Below are 25,828 nucleotides of genomic sequence, written 5' to 3'. Positions count from 1 at the left end.
AACCTGAAAATGGCCCCTATTTGCCACACTCCTGAGATGGTGTGAGGGGACTAGCATGCCTCCCTGTCTCCCTCCAAGGTCTCCATCAGAGAAGATTTAATCTCTAGTTGCGATGTATCCTGACTTTCCAGGTCTGTCAGTCACATTGCAGCAAATAGAAGCCATCAGGGAGGTTATGCTGTGGATCCTCTGCACTTTTCTGCTTCCTCTGGCACGTCTTTGGGCCCAAGGAACAGCAGGGGCCTCCAGTCGGTTTCTGCCAGCGGGTTCTCCATCAGCACCATGTGCCCCTTTGATCCACATTGGGCCTAGCACCATCTTCGGGGCCCGCTTCGGCTCTGACCTCACCCTTGCACCAGTCCTGTTTGTGTTGACTCCAATACAATTGTCATTGATGAGGGATGAGGATGTACAACCTATATTGAACTGAAATCAACACAACCTCGATCTCGACCGAAGTTGCGCCTAGGGCCACTCGGCGCACAACCTCTTGGCAATCCCTAAGAAAATCTTTCAAATTCTATACAGATTTTGGTGGCGACTGCGAAATATCTGCAGTAGTAGCTACTGGACAGAGATTGGGTCAGTCACCGGTCCCTCTCCTTACACCACCCAGAGATGACGTGGTCATGGATGCATTACTACAGTGTTGGTGAGGCCACCTGGGAGATGTGGAAATCAGAGGACTGGTCAAGTGCATTAAATCCATTTGGTGGAGTTGAGAGAAATTTGCTTAGCGTTGAAGCCACTCCTGCCCATCATCACAGGAAACTGGTGCAGATGCTCACAGACAACACCACACCACTTGCTACTTGAACAAGCAAGGTAGGATTAAGTCCTGGACCCTGTTCCAAGAGGCCTTGCACCTCTGAAAGTGACTGAACCACCAAGGGATATCCCTGGTGGTAAACCACCTGGTTGGATCTTTAAACACCAGGGTGAACAAACTCAGTTGCGGGCACCTAGCGAATCACGAATGACAGTTACATCCAGAGGTGGCACAGTCTGCCTTCCAACAATGGGGATAACCCTGGCTCAGTCATTTTGCCTTTTTGCCACCTCCCAGAAGATGCAGTGCCACCACTTCTGAGCTCTGGTGTTTCTAAAGCATCTGTTGCTCAGAGATGCCTTCCATCTAGAATGGAGCTCAGGACTCCTTTATGCCTTTCCACCGTTGCCTCTCCTGCCCCGAATTCTGAAGAGTATCAGGAACGACCGGGCCCAAGTCACCTAAGTGGCACTGGATTGGGTAAAGAGAGAGTGGTGCCCTGAATGCCTGGGCATGAGCATCTGTCCTCCAATGAAGCGCCCGCTTCGGGAGCATCTTCTGCCACAACAGCAGGGCAGGGTGTTTCACCCAGTTGGGTCTGCACACTTTGCATCTTAGTCCTTGGAGACTGAGTGGCAACAATTGGCTTCCTTCTATCTCCACCCCAAGGTTGTCGATCACATCTTGGCAGTGAGGTGTCCTCCACTAAATCAATATACACAACCATTGGACGCGTTTGTGGATTGGTGTGGCACATGACAATTTGAAAAGAAAAGGTTTGCAAGATTTGTTTCCACCAAAACCCGTTGTAATACCCTAGTGGGTCTTGAACGTATTCATCAAGTTTTTGATGTGCACCCCTTTTGAGCAGTTGATCAGTTTTCCTTTAAGACTTCTGACTTGTCACCATAATTTCAGCTAGATATTTGAGTGAGCGTCAGGCTCTCTTGCTAAATCAATCTTACTTCACCTTCTTCCCTGATAAGTTGGTTTTAAAGACCTTAGCTTCCTTCCTACCAAAATTAGTCGCTGCTTTTTATATTGGTCATGCTATTTCCCTTCTTGCTTTTTTTACTCCACCTCATCTCTCGAGGGAGGAAGCAAACTCCATCATTTGGACCCTGCAATAGCACTGAGTTTCTATATCAATCTTACCAAGGAACACAAAGTGGATGTTCAGATCTTTGTAGAGTTTTCCATAGCAAAGAAGGGTAAAACAGTGCACAAATGTCCCGTTTCCAGATTAATTGTTCTTTGCATAGAGATGTGCTATGCACTGTTGAAAAAGCAGGTCCAAAAGGCTTGTGGGCTCATTCCACCAGATCCAATGCTGCTTCCACTGCATTAGCACACAGAGTGCCTGTCCTGGACACGTGTCAAGCAGCCAGGTGGGCTTCAGTACACATGTTCATGAAGCCTTTCAGTCAGGTCCATCGAAAGGGCCTTTTTTCCTGCTCAGTCCTGCAAGACTTTTTGGTCTAAGCTAGATCACAGCCCCACCGCCTTGGGAGGTACTTGCTTTGGAATCTATTCACAAGGTGAGGAATCTGCAGTTAGCTGTATCCTTTAGAAGCACAAACTATTTACCTTTGGTAACGATCATTCTGGTGGATACTCTAACCACAGGTTCCTCACAAACCCTCTCACCTCCTGTTCTGTAACTGGAATTTTTTCCATCTAAAAATGTCCCTATCTTGAGATCTGTACACTGGTCATACCAATTTGCCGCTGGGCTCTAAATCTGAGGACAGGGACTGCCTAGAAAGCAACTGAAGTCAGCTCGCGTGGGTGGAGCTTATATTTGGCCCCACACGTCACTTCGGGCGAGGAATGGCATGGTATGGAGAAGAACAATATCACCTACTGGTGGACAAAGGTACTACTGAAACGTTTCTATATCCAGTCTAATGCCTGGGGAATAGTCACAAGGTAAATCTAATGCCTGGGGAATATTCACAAGGTAAAGAATTAGTGGTTAGATAGAGTATCTACCAGAAAGATGGTTACCAAAGGTAAGTAACATGTTCTTCAGCAATCTCTGCACTATATCTAGCTGTGTTGGAGAGTTCTCACATACACTGACACACATTCCATCTTGTCTGTTGTTCTACTTAGTAACTATCTGTTGTAAAAATCTTTCATCTGAGTCTATCAGTAGTGGTTGTTGCTACATGTGGAAGACATTGGTTGCACATGTAGATTTCAAGGCAACTTGAAATGGATTGTTTGGTGCCAAATCTTCTCAGTCCGATTTCTTTTACTTGAAATGAATAGGTTTTAAAAAAGATGCAAAGCCAGATATCATTTTTAAATTGTTTTGAGGTGCAGCTCAAACATAATGATTTATTCTGAACTTTAGGATCTTTTGGAAGCATGCCCTAGCTGATGAAACATTTTTATGTGTGGCTATTTTAACCTTCATCTGCTAAAATAGAAAGATTTTAATACCCTATTAAAACCACAAATATGATAAATTCTTCAAAGTCAGAGTCTCCTCTTCCCTGAGCAGTCTGGGTGTGTGAGTGGGTGTGTGTCCTTATTTACTAACTTTTGTGTCTCTCCCATCTTTTTCTCTACATAGGACACATTCCGTCTGCAGACGCCTGGAGGAGGTGGTTTTGGCAAAAGTGATGGTTCCGATGAAAACAGGGAGCCCGCAACTGCACAGAAGCAGTCAGAAAGGCCCTTCGCAGAGAGGGGCAGTGTCTATGAATATCGGATGGCTCAGGAGACCGTCTGATGGGACTTCGAGGCAGTCTGTATGGACCACAAGCTGAACTACTCCATATCTCCCAACCTAAAGATGCAGGATCCCTGATCCCGGAGGGTCTGCTGTCGCATTGGACCATCAGGCACACTTCAGAGGAATCCGCTGAGGGTCACAAGAAACCTTTTAGGCTGGAGAATATTCTTAAAGCATCACAATCAGTTGGATGCAATGTTTTTGTATTGAAGTGCTCTTATCTCCTTTTTCATGACTTCTGCCTTATTCCCTCCTGCTCCTTAAACCATTTTCACCTATCAATGTAATGTTCCCATTCTTACCCTATCTTTAAAGACTTCCAGTGAAATTAAATTATTTTGCTGGAGCTGTATGATATTTGGATGTAAAATCTTCACATTTGTGTGGCTTTCGAACAAGGCTCCAGAATTTGCTCTTCCAGGTGTGGCAAAAAGAATGTTTAAAAAAAAAATAATAATAATGCTGTGTCCGTTGTCTGAAAACTTGTGGTATTAGGTAAAGTGCCTTTTTCCATTCATTTGTTCATATAACACTCCAATGCAAATGACTTATAATGTCCAGGACAACTGTTGATTAAATGTAAATGGCAAAAAAGAATGAAGATTGTTTATTTGTTTTATGTCTAATTAAATATTTCTTTGTCAAAAGTTCTCTTTTCTAACTTCTCCTGACTACTGCCTTTGACAGTGCCATATCAGTGGTTCAAAAGGCCAGGAACATGCCACTGCAAATAGCCCCTATGACCTTCAATCACTGGAGTAGTCTCCACAGACTTGCAAGAGGTAAAAAAAGCACAGTAAGAAAGGCAACCCTACCTATGAGTGTTTGCAGAGATATCACACAAGTACATTTTTCAAATCTGTTGTCTTAAAAAAATCACAGGCTTAGTAAAGTTTCTCAAGGTTTTTTTTTTTAAGTACTTTAGGGCATAGCACAGCATTATTTCTCTTCAGCTACAAAGACAAGTGTGCAACAGAAAATCATGTGCCTGATGGGAACATTGGATGTGCAAAATACTAATGTCTTCATGATATATTCGGGAAACATCCTTTACAACGCAACTTTTACAACGCAAGTCATTACAACGAATTGCGCTGGAGGGCGCTCTAGGATAGGGAATAGTTTGATTACTATCCAACAACTTCCCTACTATCCGCGGGGACTGGAGTTGGAATAGTAAATTAAACTATTCACTATCCAGCGCCCCCCAACGCAAGTCGTTGTAACGACTTGCGTTGTAAAAGTTGCGTCGTAATGGCATGCATTGTAAAAGCATGCGTTGAAACGTCATACAACCATATATTCTGCTCCATCAGGGAAATACGTTCACTATAATTCATGCGCCTAATGAAATGGCCTCATATTTGACTACAGTGCTAGAAGATACTCGATTTATCATAGTTTCTGTCACTTACAATTCCGCATGATTGTCTGTTGGCAGAAAATTGAAATCCTTCAGAATTGCTGTTCTGCCTTTCTGTCTTTTCTGCCATATGCCTGTCCAGCCCTCCATCTCAGATTTGTTTTCTAACGCATCCTGTCTGCACCTCACTTCTCAACAATACCTGATCCATTGTTCCTGTACTTATTTCTCAATATCCCCATCCCACTCACGGCTCATTTTTTTCGGACCCTTCGCTCCCTCATCATCTCTTTTGTCTGTTTTGGTTGTCAGCCTAGAATCGCATACGAACTTCACACACTTCCCTTAAAGTGTGGTGGGCCGGGTGCCCCGGATTTCAAATTATATGCCCTCAGTGCCCAAGCCAGCGTTCTTCACTTCTGGTTACATCCAACGCCCTTCTAGCATCATGTAACTGTTGAGGCAGACCTTGCGCACCCCTTGCCGCTTCAGACAGCCATCTTTGCCCCTGAGAAACACAGCACGGAGAGATAGATACAGTCAAGACTCTGCTCTGGGCTTGGGACAGCCTTCATAAGTTCTCTGGTTCTAGTTTGCTGTCTGCTAATTCCATGCCCATCGCCTTTCATCCAGCATTCCCCTCCCTGCATTCTGCTGGAATGGCAAAACGTGCGACTTGCCTGTGGCTCTCTACGCTATCAGATCTTTATCCTGCTGGCCTCTTCTTTACTCTTCCAGACAAATCCGGCCCCTTGGATACTCTGCTCTACTACCAACTTAGAGCTGCCTGTCGGGAACTGCACTGCACGTTTCCACAGCCTCCCCCCTCGATGGCCGCTCTTGACCTTGCATACACCTCTGCTTCTCCTCCTAAGCTGGTCTCTAGACTTTATGCCCTTACACTGGCAGAATCCCTGATCTCCGCTGAACGGGCGCGCGTTGCGTGGAGCTAGGACTTTGGAACCGACCTCTCTCCGGAGACCTGGCTGTACTGTTGCCGGCAGATCAAATGACTGTCTCCTAACTACCATCTGGGCCTCATTCATTTTAAATATTTGCATGGATTATACCGCTATCCTGCCCAGTTGCATAGAATAGGTCTAGTCCCCAGCAATAAATGTTTCATTGCTGTGCTACGGCTGCCGACTTCTCTCACCTCGCATGGCTGTGTCCCGAGGTCTCTATATTTTGGCATGATGTGTGCACTGCCATTACTGGGATTTTTTTCCACGCCAGTCTTACCTGACCCGCTGCTATGCCTGTTAGGCTTTGTGAAACACTGTCCCGACACCTCCCGTAGGCTCACTGCTATGCTGCTTGTTCTTGCGCGACATAGGGCCGCCATGCATTGGGGTCGCCAGCCCGCGCCCAAGGTTGGCGCTTGGCTGGAGGATGCTGCACGTTGTCAGACGCTCCTGTCCGAATTCTGAGACCTGACGTCGGCAACCAGCCAGCCGCATGATATCTGGGGACCTCTTGTCTCAAACCTCCAGTGCAAGCGTGCCTCGCCCTCTTCTTTCTTTCCTGCACTCCCCGCCGGCTCCTTGTCCGCGTTTCCTGCCGGTGCTGGCTTGTCGATGTCACCCCCCTCCTCTGCTCACTATTGCCTCTCTGTGGCTATTCCTACACCTACGTGTAGTTATCTGCTTCTTATGTAATGCATCTCCCTGGCCCTGGCTGTCTGCCTGATGCTCTAGCTATATGATGTCATTTGGAATGTTATGGATGTTTGTAATTGAAGCTGGAGCTGTTGGAGAAGATGGGCTGAGCAGCCAGGAGGCTGCTCCTGGTGGGGCTTATATTAAGACTTACATTGGAATTTACCAAGATGTAACTTGAAGAATAAACTACAAGAGCTGTCTACCAGACTTTATTGATTTCTACAATACTCTGCCCCTTCGGGCACTCTACTTGGCCACTCACGGTCCAATCTATGTTGGTTCTTCTCATGCTCCGATGTTGGCTATCCTTATGTAATTGTTTTTATGATGATTGTATCAGCTGTGCCTTCTTTTACTATATACCTGATCCACTGATCATATTGAGCTACTGTGATGATAATAAGCCACTACTGAGACAATGGACCTGATTAAGAGTTCCTCGTAATTTTACAACCCAGGTGTGTGTAAACTCCTGTTTACTCATAGGTCGCAATTACGAGTGTGAAGTTCTTTTACACATCTGATAATTATCGGTTGTGTTAAATAGCTCAACCTTCATTACATTTAACAGGGTGACCCATATGGTATTTTCCTTGTCATGGAGATTTTAGTGCATTAAACCAAAATCTGCATGTTATCCGCTTAGGGCTCTATAACTTTTTTTCCACCTAAGGTATCTATGGCAAATTTGTATCCTTCTCTTTACAACATCCTGGGGATTCTAACGGTACACAGGGTTTGTGAATTCTCCTGTAGGTGAACAAGAAAATAGGCAGAATGTAGCCTTTAGAAAAAATAGCAAAAAAGGGCTCCTGATAAAAGTGTCATCATTTTTTTCTGCTACAAATTGCACCAACAAACGATTTTCTGTGCTAAAGTTGGTTTCCTGGGCTAAAGTCACTATCTTCCCAGCTTTCAGGAACATGCAGAGCAGAATAAAAAAGAAATCCCCAGTTTGGGAATTTGTCAAAGAGGGAGCCCATTTTTCGTGTTTTTTGTGCTCTCGACCTACTTTCAGTTGGTGATGGAAATTAGTATGAAGCACATAAGTGATTCTGGAAAGCTATAGATTTCTAAAAAGTACTCAAAATTCTGAATTCAGGAAAGGGGTATTTGTGTAGATTCCTCAAGGATTTCCCAAAGAAACTAACTGGTGAAATAAAGAAATATTGAAAATGAGTAGGAAAAATTGGGCATTTGGGACAACATTTTAATATGTAACTTGTTGTCACAATGGCCGATTCACAAAAGCAATATATCATTTTGTCTGCTAGATCCATCTGGTCTAATCCAATAGATAATAACAATTGTTCTACTAATTTATGCTCCCACATGTCTTCTGATAAAAACTGTACCTCACCTCTGTGTGTAGGTTTAGTGCCCTCGTCAGGAAACGGGCCAAAACACAACATGGACCCATCACATTTTTCCACTGAAACTGACCCTTTTTATCAACGTGGGTAGCTGTGGATTTTGGACACTAGCTCCGGCGGCACCTAGGGAAAACGATGAAACCTGTCCATTTTCGAAAATTAGACACCTAGGGAAATCCAAGATGGAGTGACTTGCATCATTTACCCAGAATCCCTTGCAAACCTCAAACTTTGACTAAAAAACACATTTTCCTCACATTTGTGCAATAGAAAGTTCAGGAATCTGTGTGAAGCCACAAGCTTCCTTCAACCCAGCATTCCCCCAAGTTTCCTGATAAAAAATGGCCCCTCATTTGTGTAGGTAGGCCTAGTGGCCGCAACAGGAAGGGGCCCAAATCGGAACTTAGATACATCATAATTTGGCACTGAAAACTGACCCTGTTTTGCAATGTGAGAGGCTATGGGTTTTGGGTCCTAGATTATCCTGCACCTATAGAAAACTAACAAACTTCAACAAGCCTAAGAACGACAGTGGGACCCACAGTAGAGATCGTTCCTATCATGATATGCAGTTCAGTTCAATAACTTTATTTCGGTCAATATGACCTCAAAAGTGCAATCACAATATATACAAGTACATTTAAAATTGCATCAAAAGTAAATTACATATGATTAAAAGAGATGAGGAAATCAATATGGACATTATTGGCACACATGTAAAATAAATGGATTTCATGCACCATTTAAAAAGCTTACAATTCTAAATTATATGGCTGAGGAAAGACGAAAGAAGCAAAAAGTCACAGAGGGTTATTCTAGGCAGGGAACACGGATTCGCCTTTGGAAAGTACATAGTGTGAGTAAATAACTAAATAAATAGGTTACATAAAAAAGATACCTAAAAAGGATGACCATTATTCTTACCATACAGCAGATAATAATTCCTAACGCTGGGAGTCCCCTATACTACAGGTTACTTTTACCCAAAATGTTTACAATAAATGTGGAAGTAGACTAACAAATTACCATTTCCCTGTAGCATGACTGAGGGGCCAGTGGACAAGCTCCCTTTGATCTAAGCAAAAACAAGACCTATTTGTTAAAACTAGCGGAAGTAACCACGGATAAGTGTTTTTCCCGGCTATTTAATTAAAAAAAAATGTATTACATTTCCACCGGGAGCACATCGTAGCTTTTTTTTTTAGGGTGCTTTTGTGAGTATCCTGCTGGTACACCACATGGAAAATAAGAAACCTGCGACTGAGTAAACAATCGGGTTACTGGTATCATGCTCCAGTATCCTGAAAGCCTCAGAGCAACGTCTAGTTCCAAGGTTCCTACAAATCTGCACCAGCCATCGTTTTCTTGCCTTATAGTAGCCAGGGCAGCTAAAAACACGTGGAGTACTAACTCTTCGGGGCAGTCAAATGCCGGGCAGTTCAAAACTTGCAGACCCCCCTACTTATGTGTAAAACAGCGGAGAGCCAGAACCCCATACCTGAACTGGAGGTAAAGCTTTCTAGCAGCTGCCGGTTTGATATCATCTAGGGCCGGCTCAAAGCTAAACTTATCTTTAATTTCTAGAAAGGCTGAGGTTAACTTGCCTATTCGGGGGCAGCTATGGAGCTGTGCCATTTTATGCTCCTCATAATGGGCCTTCAGTAGTTTCCTAGGTAGTGAGGAACAGGCGGACTCGGGATCAACCTAAAGTTCCCCCAGCCCCATACTGGCTAGCATGTGTATAATGTACGCTAGCCACGGCAGAATGACAGCCCCCGCAGGTTCATTACTTCTAATGTTTCCTCCCTGTATGATAAAAGTTCTGGGGTACCCACAGGCGACACCAGTACAATAAGGGCTTGAGGTTAGATACGTCTGCGATTGCCATGAGCCCCATATCTAATCAAAGCGGAATTAGCGGAGTGCTCCGTGGGAGTTTCAACAGCTGTCTGAGAAAATTGTTCTCTGCCTGCGATAAATTCTCGGGACTTGAGTGGCCCCAGAGTTCTGCACCATATACCGCCCCTCCCCGGGCTTGAGCCTTATAGATTTCAATGGCTGGACTCACTGGTTTCTGGCTAGAATTGCAGAAAATTATGCCACCTGATGATTGCCCTAATTTTAATGATGATTTTTGAATTTGTGCCCCCCAATCCATGGTTTCTGTGATTGTGATGCCGAGATAATCAAAAGAGGAAACTCTTTCAAGGGGTTTACCATTTAATGAAGGGTTTGCTCATGTACTTTTAGAGCTATTAAATGCCATAAATTTGGTTTTCTGCAGGTTAATTTCTAATCCTCTTTCACTACAGAATACTTCAAATGTATTGAGTACCCACTGGATCCCCACAGGTGATTTAGATACTAATAAAGTATAATCAGCAAACATCATTGCTGGAATTAAACTGGAGGCTAACTTGGGTGCATCAAGGTCTTTTTCTGCTAGCAAAGAATCTATCAGGCCATTGATATAGAGGCTAAAGAGAGTAGGGGCAAGCACACAGCTCTGCGAACCCTGTGCTTGATCAGGATGGGTGCAGTTAACTTTCCATCCTTGCCAAACCTAGTTTGCACAAAATTGTCCTCGTGCAGCCACTTAATGAGATGGGTTAGATATACTGGAACCCCCATCCCATGGAGGACTGTCCACAGTTTTTCACTTGGGACCAAATCAAAGGCTGACCCCAGGTCTACAAATATTAGATAGAGACTGCCACCCTCCAGACACACAGTCTTCCAGTACAACAGTTGTAATCTGAGTATTTGGTCCAGAGTGGACAATTTTTCCCTGAACCCAGCCTGTAAGGGGGATAATATCTTCTGTTCTTCCAACCAAGTTTGCAACCTGAGCCACAATACATGTGTAAAATAATTTCGTGAGATATCTATCAGGCTAATTGGCCTATAGTTGGTTGGTAAAAGTGGTGAGCCTTTTCTATAGATCGGAATAATTTCCACTCCAACCCAACTGGGGGGGAATCTTCATACCCTGCAGTATGGCGTTAAATAGCACCCAAAGGTAAGGGGCCCAGACAGATGGTTTGCTACGATTAAGGTCCCCGGGGATTATATCCAAGCCGGGTGCTTTGCCTGGGGCTATTTTCGCTATAGCTCCCTTGATTTCGATTAGACATGCTTATACTAAAGCTGTCGTCGCAGGGTTCTTTAGTTTCCCGGAGATTGGAGAGGAAGTCAATCCCCATGAGGCGTTCTTCTGATATCTCATCGGACAGCGTTGCTTCCTTGGAGTCAAGGGATTCAAAGTGGTCCCGCCAGACCTCTTCTTCCAAGTTCGGGTCTACCAGCGGTTTGGGACCAAAGTTGCCGGTATTGACAACTCTGCAAAAGGTCCTCATATCCCTAGCCCCTAAGGAGGTTATCAAAGCATCCCACTTATCCATTTCCCACCTTTTTAGCTTCAAAGATGGCCGCTTTATATGCCGTCCCTGCAGTTTTAATTTGCAAACGATCATTAGCCTTAATGGACGATACCAGCGATCTTTTGGTCTTGCAGCAAAGATCATTATACCAAGGATGGGGGCGGCCTGCTTGACCGGATTGCTTTTTTAGGGTAGAAGAAGTTCAGTGTGACTTCTCCTAGTCTAGTGTGGTTCGTCATGACCAACTCAAAAGCTATACCGTCCCCATTATGAGGTATTGAGTTGAATGCTGTCAGAAGCACCGGGGGCAGGGCTTCATATAAAGTGCTCAATTTATCTTGTGATTGACTCAAATGAATCCATCGCGCTCTTCGCCTGCAATTGGAGAGTGTCAACCTGGGATCAATAGGGTAGTCCAAGTTTGGGACACTCTCTGGATTAAACGCTCTTAGTTTGAGAACTAATGCATTATGATCACTATCTAGCCGTGGAAGGACCTTAAATCAATCAACCTATCCCAGGATTTAGAGTCAATTATGTGATGTAATCTAGAGAACCACTGTCTTTTCTGTGGAAGGTGTAACTACTCGAAGTTTCAGACAAAGTTCTACCATTGCAAGCTCTTAGGGGGTGTTTCAAAACAAGGTAGTTCATCGGGATCACCAGAGGGGGCCATTTTTTGACTGATGGACATCTGGTCTCCGAGATTGCCCAGAAATTATCCTCGTCATATAGGCTATCCGGGAGCATTCCCTCCAGAGGCTCAAACTGACAGTTGAAAACTCCCCTCCTATGATCACCATGTGATTGTCAGCAATGGTACCTAAGAACGTAGTTAGTTCTTCGAACTTGGTAGACTCTTTATCCAGGACTGTAGGTCTAGAGTATACATTTAAAAGAACTACAGAAGTCTTAGTGGAAACTGCAGTATAACACATAATATATCATCAGATCCTGTGTCAATCTGCTCGGCCATGCATCCTAAGTGGACTCCCACTCATGTGCTAAGGCCTCCAGATGGTCTCCCTTTACCCCCAAATGTTGCAGGAATGCTAAAAGAGGCAAACCCCAACTTGAGGACCTCCCCTCTGGCCCATGTTTCCTGAAACATGCAGATCTCAAATTGGCTAATGAATGAACCCCAATTAGGGTCATCTATCTTGTTATTCAGACCCGCAATGTTCCATGATAGGACCATTATTTTGGGGCAATTAGGGGGATTCGATTTATATGGCATTAGGGGGGTGGTTGTAGTGGGACTTCTATTTTTCCCCGATCATCCTTAAAATTTGACCCTGCGGATAATCGAAGCTTAGGATTATCAATCAGAACCGAGTCACCGCCTTCGTGAAAACAACCTGGAGAGCTGCTCTTGCTCCCACCGGTTAGACCCTCCCGACGCGGAGAACAAGGCCCTGCGACGTTAACTTGGGTCAGGAATTCTGTTTGTGGTGGGCATGTTTGTGCCTTAATATTGGAGGATTTTCCTTTAGTCAGTCTACTCCATCTAATCAGCTGAACCTGTTTACAGTAGGAATGTTAAAAATAAGTTGCTTTTGCCAGTGCAGGTCAGGATGAGGCAACTAATGATTATTGGGGTCATTTCTCCAACCCTGCTCCAGATGCCAGAAGTCATGATGGGGCCTATTGGGGGAGTAGAGATATCCTAATGGGAGATGCCACCCATATTTCTCCCATCCTCACTAGATCAAACTTTTTGGGTCATCCGCGGATTTCTAAAATTAATTACTATGCAATCTCCGTGTAAGTCCTTGTGTCGTCTGTCTATCATCCCACCCTGCATGTGGTTAAAATCTCTTCCACATGCTCATAGCTAAAATGTCTGTGGTTTACAAGCCAGTGAACACATTTATTCTTTAATTCTTGGTGGGATTCGGAATGAGGACATGTGAGGTAGATGCAGGAGGTACATTTATAACTGGCGGGGGTAGATGTAATTAGTGGCCTCTATAGATGGGTGTGGTCATGACGAGCTGAGCTCGTCATGAGCATCAAAGGGGTTAAGCAATGTAGGTGGCGGTTGGCTGGGTTGGCGATGACCGGTAGGGGCCTTGCAATACTATCTTTATTAGCCTCCGATGCATGCGTCTCCCAGTTTGATTTTGGTGGCAGGGCTTGTTCACTTGGGTTTGGACAAGGGTTGGACAATGCATTGCTTATGGTCGTCTGGGCTCGTGTCCTACTTTTAGAACAAACAATACCATGTATTGACCCCCTAGTGCTTATCCAGTCTTTAAAAAGTGCAGTCAACCCATCAACCCTCTTTTGTAAAAATCCATGTTCATCCTTAACCCCTTCCATGCTCATGACGAGCTCAGCTCGTCATGCAGTACACTGGTCGTGTACTCATGACGAGCTGAGTTCGTCATGAATAATGGGGAAAATCACTTTTCAGCACAGGAGGGGAAACGTCTTAGCAGTCATGTGGTTAACTATATCTCTCATTTCAATCTGTAGATCCATCACCAGCTTTGTAACTCACACTAGCTGATCGCTTGTGGTTTCTGTGCTCTCTTCTGGGTTCCTCCTCCCAAATCTTCTATTATCGCAAGATATACCCTGGGGCTTTTTCCTTCTTGCAGTTGCTTTCACCTTGGGTTTGCCTTTTCTGCCCGATTGGTTTAGTTTGGTAACCCTAGGTGGCTCTGGGCTAGCTACTTCAGTATTTGATGGTTGGTCACTGTAGAGATCAGTTACTGTAACCCCTAAGATTTGTGAGGAACTAAGGTCAGTGGGTGCAATTTCTAGGTTTAGGGTCAGAGACAGTCGTCTCTCAGTCCACTCTATTTCAGTGGCCATTGCTCCTAGAGCCTTTTCCAGCATCCTGTCAATAGAAGTAGGTTTGGTGTTTGGTTTGGGCAAGTCCGGGCCTGTTTCTTCTCAACACATGCAGTATCTTGGGTTAGACTCTCACGTTAGTATTTGAATTGGATTTTGAGTGAGCAGGGGGGGGGGGGGTTACTGGTGAAGATCGCCACTACCAGACTCTGTAAGTATACACTGCTACATGAAAGCTTGATGAGTTGACCAATGCAAGGGAATACTATCTAAAACGAACAAGCTAAGCAAAAAAGGTTCTACACACACAATGTTCCTCGGTATTCTCAATGCAGAGTCATTTGTGGTACACACTGCGCCAACTAGGTACCAGTAAAAAAATACAAAATTAAAAAATGGGGGCAATTATAAATATTTTGCAGTCTGAGTGATGCAGCGACAGTACCTTAATTTCAGGTCCCACGGGTTAGGAGTTAGAGAGCAGGCCCAGTCCAGCCACTTCCAGCCTCTGGGCTTTGCCCGGGCAGCGCTCGCGTGCGTCTCACATTGCGGGAGTGCAGCGCCGGTTAAGAGGGCCTTTGGCGCCCTCCGGTGATATCACGGGCCCTGCGCCGTGGGGGGGCACCTGGGAAATGTAGGCGCAGCTTCCCCTCGGCTGGAATGTCGTAGCGTCAAGAGTCCGTGCTGACCCCTGGTGAGATGCAGCGATGCGGGCTGGAGGGTAGGTGATGGCTGTTCCCCTCACAGCACACTTTGGTTGAAGATGAGGTGGTCCTCGTTGCGGGAGTGCAGCGCCATTTAAGAGGGCCTTTAGCGCCCTCCGGTGATGTCACAGGCCCTGCGCCATGCGGGGCTCCTGGAAAATGTAGGTGCAGCTCCTCCTCGGCTGGAATGTCATTGCGTCAGGAGTCCGTGCTGACCCCCGGTGAGATGCAGCGATGCGGGCTGGAGGGTAGGTGATGGCCGTTCCCCTCACGGCACGCTTTGGTTGAAGATAAGCTTGTCCTGATATCCACAGTTCAAGCACCCACTGCCAAGGTGAGGTCCTAACAGGACTATAGAGATTCAGACCAGGTAAAAAGGTGCAGCATGCAACAAAAATATACAAGATATCCAAACAATTCAATGTGATTTCCAGAGATGCATTCAAATCTTCTTTTTATTCAGTCATATGATAATATAAAAGGTACGTACAGCAGAAAACAGGCAACGTTTTTCGTCCAGAACATTGTCAGTCAGTCAGTATAGCTTTATTCGATTTTGGTTTAAAATCATAAAAGCGTACAGTTAAAATCAGTTATAGGTAAAACCATACATACAATAACACATAATATCTGAGGTTAAAAAACTTTTGCCCGACCTGTGGGGATAAATATCTTAACTATAGCGTACTTTTCACAGGTTAAGCTTAAATCAAACAGTAATTAATAGGGGTTCCAATACTTAGGACTATAAAACAATGATTCCTGTCTGGTATAAGTGGGAAAGCTACGGCCGCTCGGTACATGGAGTCCTCTGCCCATTAACATGTTGCAGCCTACCTTTAGGCTAGATGTGGGGATGCACGGCTTTCTAGGGTAAAAATCATGCAAATCCCAGACGGAGATTGGGCCGTTTCCCACTTGGGGTGCACAGGTACGCAGGTATGGGACAATGTGTCTCTGCCTAAATCTAACGAGTACTAGGTCCCCATCAATTTCTTTTGGGAGGGAACCCAGCCAACCCACCCTTCTGACACTCAGTATTGTACCCTCAAGGTTAGGTGGCAGGGGTCTGTTTTTTGCCAGCCAAAATTTAACCTTGTTCAGCAGATCATGTTGTCTCTCGGTTTTCCCAGGTGTAATTGATGGTACTCCCGTGAGGACACATACAAAAGGAGCTGCCTCTGGTGGGAGTTGGATAGGGGTAACTTTATTATACTGTGCTCTAGGAGCAGTAATCTGCGGCAAAACGGGTTTAAAAAAAGTTTTGCAGGCTGGACTATTGATTGGGTTGGAGCATTTTTGTCTTGCGTAATTGGCTTGGGGTCTTTGGGAGTAGTAGGTGGGTGGGAAAAATTATGTGTTTAAAGCATTTATTGGCTAGCAAGTTCGACTTGATGGTTTCCTCCATTCCAGTCAGCCTATCCCCTAGTATGTTTATTTTTTCTATTAGTGGTGATATAATAGAGCTGACCAGTTGTTCAATAAGGGATAATAGATCCAGCTGTGTAGGAGACGCTGGAACGACTAATTTCTTGGCAGCTTCAGGAGTTGTAGAAGAATTGCTGACTGGAACTGTGGGGCTTGAGCACAATTTTTGGAATTTTGATTGGTTCCCAATGTGATTAACCCCACTACGTTTTCTTTTAACAGATGAGAACTGGGGAGATACAATCCTTTGGGTGTTTTCAATGTTGGCTTTTTTGGATGATGGGAGGGGTTGCAGGGGCTAACAGTATCATGTAATACACAGGAGCTTTCGGCAGGAAGCGGTAATTCCACTAAAACATGTTTAGTTTTACACAGGGTGTTTAAGTCATCTAACCACGCAAAAGCGTGCTCTGTGTCTACTGTTTGTGTGGGCTGGGGAGATACGCCTTTATCGACTTCTCTAGCAATGGACAATGTTGTGCTGTTGATTTTATCCCCCTTGCGAGTCATAGTGTGATTTGGGTGTAACAGAATAGTTATCGACAAATCATACGCATCGGAAGGGAAAATGTCCTTGGAGAAAGGCAAAGTCAATAAGCGGAAAACAAAAAGGAAGCAAATGTCTTTCTTTACCTCCTCTTAACGAAGAGCCAAGGGGGGTGGCCCCGTCCCGTCCTCTGAGGGCCACAGAGGGCCCGCCCTTTGCTCGGGCTTAGCCCGGCGCCACCAGAGCGCGTCCCGCGACGCGGAAGGGGCTCTGTCTTTTTCTGCGCCTTCCGGGCGCGTCAGTGGACGGGAAGGGGCGGAGCAAAAGAGGCAAAGGTTTGTGGGGGTTGTAGTCCCCCCGCTCGGCGGGCGCGTGGCGTTCCGGTCGCGGCGGCGGGGGGGACCAGCAGCCAGTAAGGATGTTAGCGTCGACTGCGCTTTGAGTGATGAAATCCCCAAATCCCCCGGTGAGTTCTCTGTGGAGATAGTCGCCCGCTCCCAAGATGGGGCTCTGTCTTTTTCTGCGCCTTCTGTGCGCGTCAGTGGGCGGGAAGGGGCAGAGCAAAAGAGGCAAAGGTTTGTGGGGGTTGTAGTCCCCCCGCTCGGCGGCTGCGTGGGGTTCCGGTCGCGGCTGCGGGGGGGACCAGCAGCTAGTAAGGATGTTAGCGCTGACTGCACTTTGAACGATGAAATCCCCAAATCCCCCGGTGAGTTCTCTGTGGAGATAGTCGCCCCAGAACATTGGACTTCTTGAGGGCAAGAGTCAGGAGTAGACTCACTCTGACTACCCATGTCATATTATCCCTCACTGAACGTGTCTTTTACTTAGAACTAGGTTAGTAAGACGCAACAAGACCACAAATTGCTCCTACATTTGGATGGGTGAATCTGAGGCATCATCATCCTGTACATCGTTTTGATCTTGCCCTGAAGAAGTCCAATGTCCTGGACAAAATGCGTTGGCTGTTTTCTGATGTACATACCTCTTATATGTGAATATGAATAAATAAAAACATAACAAACTTGCACATGTTTTAGAACTACATAACAAGGGAATTCCAGGGGTGTGTGACTTGTGTGGCTCTCGCTAGCTAATTTTACCCAGAAGCCCTTGCAAACATCCAATATTGGTGAAAACACATACATTTTTCTCACATTTCTGTGTCAGAAAGTTCTGTAATCTGTGGGGAGCTGCACCTTTTCTACCATCCTGAGTTCCGACATGTTGCCTGATAAGAACAATCCCTCACTTGTGTGGGTGGGCCAAGAGACCACAACACAAAAGGCACTAAAGAGCTACATTGATATATAAGCAATAGGGATAGCTGCAGTATTTGAGGCCGTGCTGTGGCGCCACCCATGCAAACCTATGAACCACAGACATTTTTGAAAACCAGACAACCAGAGGATTCCAGGGTGATGTGCCTTCTCATGAGGTTTTCACTCCCACAATACCCTGCAAACTTCAAACTTTGCCTGAAATCACACATTTTACTTACATTTCTGCAATGGAAACTTCCATAATCAGCAGGGGTCCACAATATTGCTAGCACCCAGCGTTACCCCACTTGTGCCAATAAAAACATGGAGCCACTTGTGTGGCTGGGCCTCGTGCCCGGAACAGGAACTGATCAAACCCTGGCAAGGAGACTCCCACAGCTACCCCTGTCACTGATCTCACCACATAGCGCTTTAGGGCCTTTTTTGTCAAGGCCTCTTGGCACACCCACACAAGTGAGGTACTGTTTTTATCAGGAGACCTGCAGGAATGCTGGATAGTAGGAAATGTGTGGGTCCCTGCAGATTTCAGTCGTTTTTTTTCATAGAAATGTGAGGATAATGTGTGGCTTTGTGCAAGTTTGAGGGTTTGCAAGGTATTGTAAGAAAATGTGATGAGATCCATGTGAAGCACACCACCTTGTACTTCCACAGGTGTCTAGTTTTTAGAATCCAGAAAGTGCAGCCATTCAACTTTGCAAGTGGGAGGGTGCTGGGAGTTAGTCACACTCTCCTGGCCCACATGTAAAAGCAGCACCCAAAAGAATCGTCCTCTTGCTTGACACTGGGATGTCATTTTTTAGTCTGCAGGAGAGCTGAAAGACTGTTGCGGGTTTAGGGGTGAGGTTGGAACCTGATGGGCCAGACCCACCCCATTATTTTATTAAAAAAATATTTTCCTGCCATACAATGGGCGCTTTCTACCCCTCCCACCCCAGGCAAATTTGGGGCAAACCTCCTATGTGCCCGGAGGGGGGGCTATATACTGGTTTGTCCCTGTTGGGGTGCCGGGGCATGACCAGTGCCCGTGCCAGCATGCAATACCCACATCACTTTATTTTTACCAAAAGGCAAAATTCCTGGGGCCATGTGGACTTTCTACCCCTTCAGGAGGGGGACTTGGGGCATTCTACCTAATTGGGGCAAACCTCCTATCTGCAACCTGGGGGGGGGGCAGAAAGACACTATTGCCCCTTCTAGGTTGGGGGTATGGCTCGATGCCACAGTAGGTCGGCCCCTCCTTTTGATTATTTGGCTGTTTTGAAATCACTGGTGTTTGGTGGGCTATCTGCCCCCTTCCCCCCCCCGCCCCCCGGGTGATGGGGGTGAATACCCCTATTTACCCCGTAGGAGGCAGAAAGTCTTTTGGGCCATGGAGTGTGTAAGAGCACTGGACCATGCCCCCCAACCCAAAAACAATATACTGCATAAATGCAGTCCCTGGTGTCTGCTGGGTTTCTGTCCCCCGGGGTGGGGGTGGGGAGGGACAGGTTAGGGGGTAATCAACCTCATCCACCACCCAGAGGGCAGAAAGACTGCCTTGATGTTGGGGTAGGGGCATGTTGGGCAGCCCCATCCCTATATTTTTTTAACAAATTCCCTGGTGTCCAGAGGGCTTGCTGCCTTCCCTGGGGGGGGAATTGGGTGTAACCACTGGCAGCACATTTTTTGGGGTGCGGGCATGGCTATGCCCATAGTGGGCAGCCCCAACCGATTATTGTTTTTAGACTGTGCCCTGTTGGCCCCTATCCAACTCCTGTGGGAAGCTGAAAGACAGTATGCCCTGTAATTGGGATGGGGGCATGGCAATAGAGATCCTTCCCTTTCCAGCGATACCTGTCCTAGAGAATTAGTACTCAAGGGTGCTGAGCTATGACCACGAGCACTGGCTCAGCTCAACCGAAAAAGGGACTGCAGGCGTCCAACCCTAGTTCACCAATGGAGACTACTGCTCAAACTGGTCTTACTGGCTTTTGGGGCACGCACGTGCCAGGAAGCATCTTCTATCTGCTTCAAGAGCGTTGCTCTCTGGGCGCTGGTGAAATGTGCCAAATTAGTCAAAATACTTGGGGGCATATTCACAAGAAACTGACACATCTCTGCATCATAGCAGAGAAGCGTCTGCTTACTTGCGTCACACAAAAAACCCTTGCGCCACCATGGATGCGTCGCATCACGCACAAGGATTGACAGATGCGTCATGCATCTGTTGACACAAGACCAGCAATGCTCAGGAAGGCCTATGCCAATTTTGCTGCGTCACTCCTTACACCTACTTCAAGCAGACATAAGGTTTTGACTCAGTGGCGTCGTAGAAGTGGTGCAGTGAAATCATGTAGATTTCACTGCGTCACTTTTACTAGGCTTTCTTGCATGTGAACGCCCACCCTGCATACATTATACCTGACGCAGGTATAATGTGCCGTAGGGCTTTACAACGTGACTTACTTCTCTAGAGGACGGAACGACGGCACAAAAGTATTGCAGGGAGGCTTGTAAATTTGCCCCTTAGACAACAGCGCCCCCAAACCATTGCGGCAGCACCGAGCCGAAACCAAGAGCAGAACCTAATAACAACATATGCTGGCCAAGCTCGGAAGGACAAGACGTAGCTGGTGATTCTGTGGCCGGCAGCCAAAGGGTGTAATGCACGTTAATCCCTACTGGCCGATATCTAGTATGACAAGACAGGATGCACAGTAGAACTTAGCCTCTGGGGAAGACTACATTACTTTTAGTATTTGTACATTGGTTATTAGTATACCACACGTTCAATGTTTTAGTTGTTTTTATCTGATTTTCCTCAATTGTAATGGTTTTGATCAATTACGCATACTGGCTATCTGCATATCGCACTTTTAATTTTTTGGGTGATTTTTTAATCAGATATTAGCCAACTGTAATGATTTTTATTAACTAAACAATAAAGTTTTGAACTGAGCTGAAGTGATTTTTAAAAACATGTTATGAACATCCTTATGAGACTACACAGTTGATCTTTTTAAAATCTAATTTCAAAGTACAATTCAACACTATCAAGTGTGTGTGTGTTACGCTATTTGTTAACATTGTTTATATACATTATTCCTAGGGATGGGCGTTGCTCACGGAGTTTCACTCCACGGAATTCTGCGGAGTTATAATTAAAAAAAAATCCGCGAGATTCCGCCCTTGAGGGCACCATTTGGCAGAGCTCTCAAGTGTCACCGTTCCATGCAGAAATAGCTTGCCCACTCCAGGTTTTTGCATTGCATTCTGGGACTCATAGTCCTGATGTTACATTGGGTGCACTGAACTACAAGCCACAGATTGGAATATGAGAAACCTGAACTGGATAAGCTACTGAGGCAAGATCCTAGAACTGGTCATTTAGCTTTTAAACCTCTGAAATAAATGCAGATGCAGCCAACATCTGGGAGCTCATTCTATAGCTGCCATCTGAACCCCTGGTGGCGTGTGACCCTTCAGCCAGACTGGGCATTTATGCCACCAGCACGAGCACTTTCAGATTTCAAGTCATAGGTACGGGACAAAAGCGTTAAGTGGCCCATTTTTATTACTTTTTATATTTTCATACACACATTTCTGATGGCCTCTCTCTGAATCCCCGCTCTCCCCTCCCTTGAATACGTTTCTCTAGTCCAGGAACAAACCTGGATTGAAAGGCTCAGGCCTAGCTGCTGTCGAGTGAGTCCATGTCAGGGCCTGACTTACAGCCAGAGACGGTTTTCCAGCTAGCAACAGGGTGCATGCTGGGAAGTCTCACGTGCTGAGCACATTATAAACGAATTGGACTACAGATCCCAGCATGCTTGGTGTTATTAGCTGAAAAACTAGGACTGGACCATTGATACTCAAAGTACAGCCCGGGGGCCGCTCGCGGCCCTCCTGACCTTCACATGAGGCAAGTCCGTAAATCGTCAAAGGTCATATGGACCCCCCTGGGTGGCCTTAGTTGTTATACATGATTAACGTTATAGTTTATTAAATCAAACACATGAGAATGGTTTATAGAGCGTACATCCAGAATTGGAGTATTTTGAGGTACTCTTATATGTGATAGTTAAGAAAAAGGAGGCAAAGTGAAATAAAACAGCTGCCTAGGATCACACAATTTGGTCAAATAGGAAAGCCAGGATTCACCCCAGGTTTTCGGGTTTCCCCTTTGCCCACCTGAGCCTGTTCCTCGCAAAGACTCTCTCCCACCCTGCTGGCATCAGCCCTCGGGCACACCACAGACCATACTTTGTGGCCCCTGAGAGAATGTTTGCGAGTACCCCTGGGCTGGACTAACAGCACTGTCAGGAGGTAAGACCAGATACAAAGCTATGGGAGGAGACACTTATCACGGGCGCTCACACGTTCCCATATTTGACTGTTATTTAAGATTTCAGTGCGGTCTGGGAGTTGCAGTCCAGATTTTCTTGGACGGAGCCAATTTCACTAAAATACCAAACTACACGGATTTGTACTGGAAACATGTCAACCCCGTTGACAGCCAGAAGCGGTAACCAACATAGCGGGGCTAAGGATGGCCGTACTTCCTAATGATGAAGCATTTCGAAGGCATTATGGGACATGTAGTCTCGATCATTCCACAGGCCGTGGGCCGGACCGCACGCCCCATCCTGGGAGCCTTACTAGCTCTCCCATTGGCTCATTACTACGTCACGAACCTGGCTTCTTCGAGACAGGTGGACTGCAGAGAGAGGAGATTGAAGGCTGTTCCCTGGCGATGGTAAGTGGAGGTTTTAAAACTTTTTACAGGCAGAAGATGTTAAACTTGGCGCAATAAAGGCCTTGTAATATACCTGAGCTCTGCTGTTTGTGTTACCCGGAGGCCAAGACGTTGTAAGGCCTGGGCAAAGTAGGCAAAGGTCCCGGGCCCGACCTTCCAAGAGGGTCCCTAGGAAAGTGAACCCTCTCTCTATTTAAACCCCTCTCTCCCTGTGACTATCAACCCGGTGTCAATTTAAGCATGTTGGGGGTCGCAATACAGAATTCCAAAATTTGGGGTGAGCCTGTTTAACATAACGTTTAGTTTAGATTGGCACCCTGAAGGCTTGAGTTAGCAGTAATTGTGTTGTAAAATGCATTTTTTTTACGTACAGCGAAACCCCAAAATATGTCTTGCCCAGTGCTCCCACAATCCTTAAGAGGGCACTGCCCGGAGGCCAATGCTTGTTTAAACTCCATGTCCTGGTTGTAGTTGTGAAGGGGATTGTGACTGGTTGTCTTATTGCAACCCATTGTTTTAATTTCTTTACGTTTTGGGGCATTGCACCTTCGTTGCTGTTTTCTTGTTTATCTTCGTGGTAATTCACGAGGCACTGCCTAAGTAAGTACCGCCTGGCTCCGTGACACGAGGCACGTGTTTACAGTCCGAGGCGCTTCTCTTACAAATCATGACCAGGTGGGTTGAGTGGACTGGGTCCACTGAAGGAAACCTAGACTACAACAACCAGAATGCAACAGGCTATCAAATAAAAGTCCAGAGACAAGGTGGCAGCCTGTAATATGTGCCAAAACTCCCAATTTTAATGGAAGTCTGCTGGTATTTCAGCAAAAAAGTTTTATTTTAACTAACTATAGGTTGAAGTCAACCCCCTCCACCTCCCCCCCCCCCCCCCCCCCCGTGGTATTATTTTAAATGTCTTTCTTTCTTTCGTATAGAGCCCTCCCTCATTCGCTGTAAATCTTGAAAATTGTTAATGATGTGGTGGTCCCTTTTTTATATTATTTTTTTTATGTCTTCTCTTCTCTACCCCAAATGTTGGCTTGGCTGGTATCCCCCCACGTCTTAGTTTTATCCGCCCCCTAGAGCATCTGGCTGGACTGAGGGCAGCTGGCACACACCATTAAAGAAGAGTTCCGTTCGTACAGAGGCGCTGCTGTCCTCTGAACGTCCATCAGGACGGACCCGTCGGGCTGGGGCTTGAAGGCGGGCGGAGGGTCTTCCAGAGGCCGCCTCTTGTTACCGGCAGGTGCCCAAGCGTGGTCCAGGAGAGACACACAGCCGTATTTTCAGGCTACTTTCGTGACATTAATTTACCTACATTCCTGTAGATAGCTGAAGGTTCTCCCGAAAAGCTGGCATGGACCGCGCCCTTGTAGATGTTCAGGGGACAGCCCCCAGTGTAGTTATGAGCTGTTGTACCCAGCATCTCACACACAAACCCTCCTACACAACGCTTTGCTAGAGGATCCCGTGTTAAAATTGCACCTTGTTTCCAATTCTGGGCTTTCATTTTAAAAGCTATTGTGATTCGGTGTTTTATTTCAATCTGTTCAAATTAAGGGGAAAAAGGACTACAACTCTCAGAATGCACTAATATGCGAATAGTTTCCCTTGAACTGAGAAAACTGGTACCCTGCAGATAGGGAAGAATGTGACCTCTTAGATGACCTTAGAAAGTTTACTTTGTAAATTGGCGCAATTCACAGCAAACTCTGGCAGTTCTGCTAACCTGCTGTATATTACACCCATCGTGGTCTCTGTGCTCAATATCGGGCATTTGATCAACCAAGATAGTTGACTGTACTTGTATAAAAGTTATGTAACTCTGTTTTTGCTACTTTTGTTTTCTCTCTTACATTTGACTTGTAAAGCGCTCTGTTACTTGCAAGAGTCTTGTTCGCGCTATATAAAACCTTCAAAATAAAATAAAATACAGTGAGCATGTTTATGTATCTCTGTTAAATGTACCCGACCAGTCTGTGGGCGCCTTCAGCGTTGTAAATATTAGTCTAATTTCCCAGTATTCCTGGTGCAGTCGACTAAGAAGCCAACGTGAGCCAACAGTGTCAGACATGGTATAGGGACCCTTTGACAGCAATAATTCTGGGGCTTCCGACTTACTTTATTACCTGACTATAGAAGCTACTTGCAACTGACTTTCAGCAGTCTGACCTCTGTGTATTACATTAGTACTGGTCCGCCACTGACATCAATTCACCAAAATGGAGAGGATAACGGAATTGACAGCAGCCACCGTTTGAACTCAATGACAACACAGGAAGTGACATCATATGAACTTTGACTGAAGTGATACCAGAGGACCTTGATCCTAATGACATCACAACAGTTGATGCCACCAAAGCTTAATAGAAGGGATAAAGTACCTCCTGCTGGGAACATTTCACTGAGCTAAGTCTTGACTGCTCTACTGATAAAGGGATAACACTTAGAAACTGTCCACAAACTTTCCCTATACTGGCTTCCAATTTACAAAAAATGTTTTACTTACTGTGCTGACAGTTATCACCCTGACTGGTCATGATTGGCAACTTAGTCTACTAACCAAGATGGCCAAGTGTATGGCCAAGGCGCGTGTTCCCGCTGGATCCCGTTTCTGTTATTACAATGAAATGTGCCTCATTCATCCAATCAAAAACCGTTCGGCAAAACTTCTCATCAGCATTTGAGAAGAACAAAATGAAACCGCAGCCAACCATTACTGAGACCGTTGCAAGCCATACAAATCTACTGTACTTAAGTTGGTTGTGTAGGATTCTGAATGGTGTGAGAGAAACTGGAGTCCATGTGATTTTGAAGGTGTTGCGGTGGCAAGAGGAGCCCATGGAGCTGCATCATGATGGGGTGAAGTGATCATGTTTTTCAGATACTTGACACAGTGTGCTGTGGCGTGTAGGGCGCCGTTACTGGGGAGTCCGAGTGGTGCCTTGGAGACCACGGGGCATGGCATTGCCACCGTCCATGGAAATGGCAGGACTGAAGTTGATTTCTGGGAGGAATGTTTTCACTTTCTTCAGTAGAGAGAGCGCTTAATGGGCAGTTTTAGTATTCTTGGCGATCTGTTCCTTGAGGGTGAGTTTGGAGTCGG

The 25,828-nt window shown here is 45.8% G+C and overlaps 1 protein-coding gene across 2 annotated transcripts in view; it reads left to right on the top strand.

Annotated features, from left to right (window-relative positions):
* The window catches only part of OPLAH (5-oxoprolinase, ATP-hydrolysing), a 294,072-nt gene extending 289,963 nt beyond the window's left edge, over positions 1–4,109 (top strand). For both annotated transcript variants that reach the window (XM_086966421.1, XM_086966420.1), the window contains exon 27: positions 3,351–4,109. In XM_086966421.1, the coding sequence (XP_086822547.1) occupies positions 3,351–3,509 (159 nt within the window). In that variant the 3' untranslated portion in view covers positions 3,510–4,109. The remainder of the gene's footprint in view (positions 1–3,350) is intronic.
* The last annotated feature ends 21,719 nt before the right edge of the window (positions 4,110–25,828 follow it).

The sequence above is a fragment of the Lissotriton vulgaris genome, chromosome 4_1, assembly GCF_964263255.1.
Source record: "Lissotriton vulgaris chromosome 4_1, aLisVul1.2, whole genome shotgun sequence".
NCBI lineage: Eukaryota > Metazoa > Chordata > Amphibia > Caudata > Salamandridae > Lissotriton > Lissotriton vulgaris.
The sequence above is the reverse complement of the archived record's forward strand: the minus strand, read 5'-3'. Positions and strand labels throughout refer to the sequence as shown.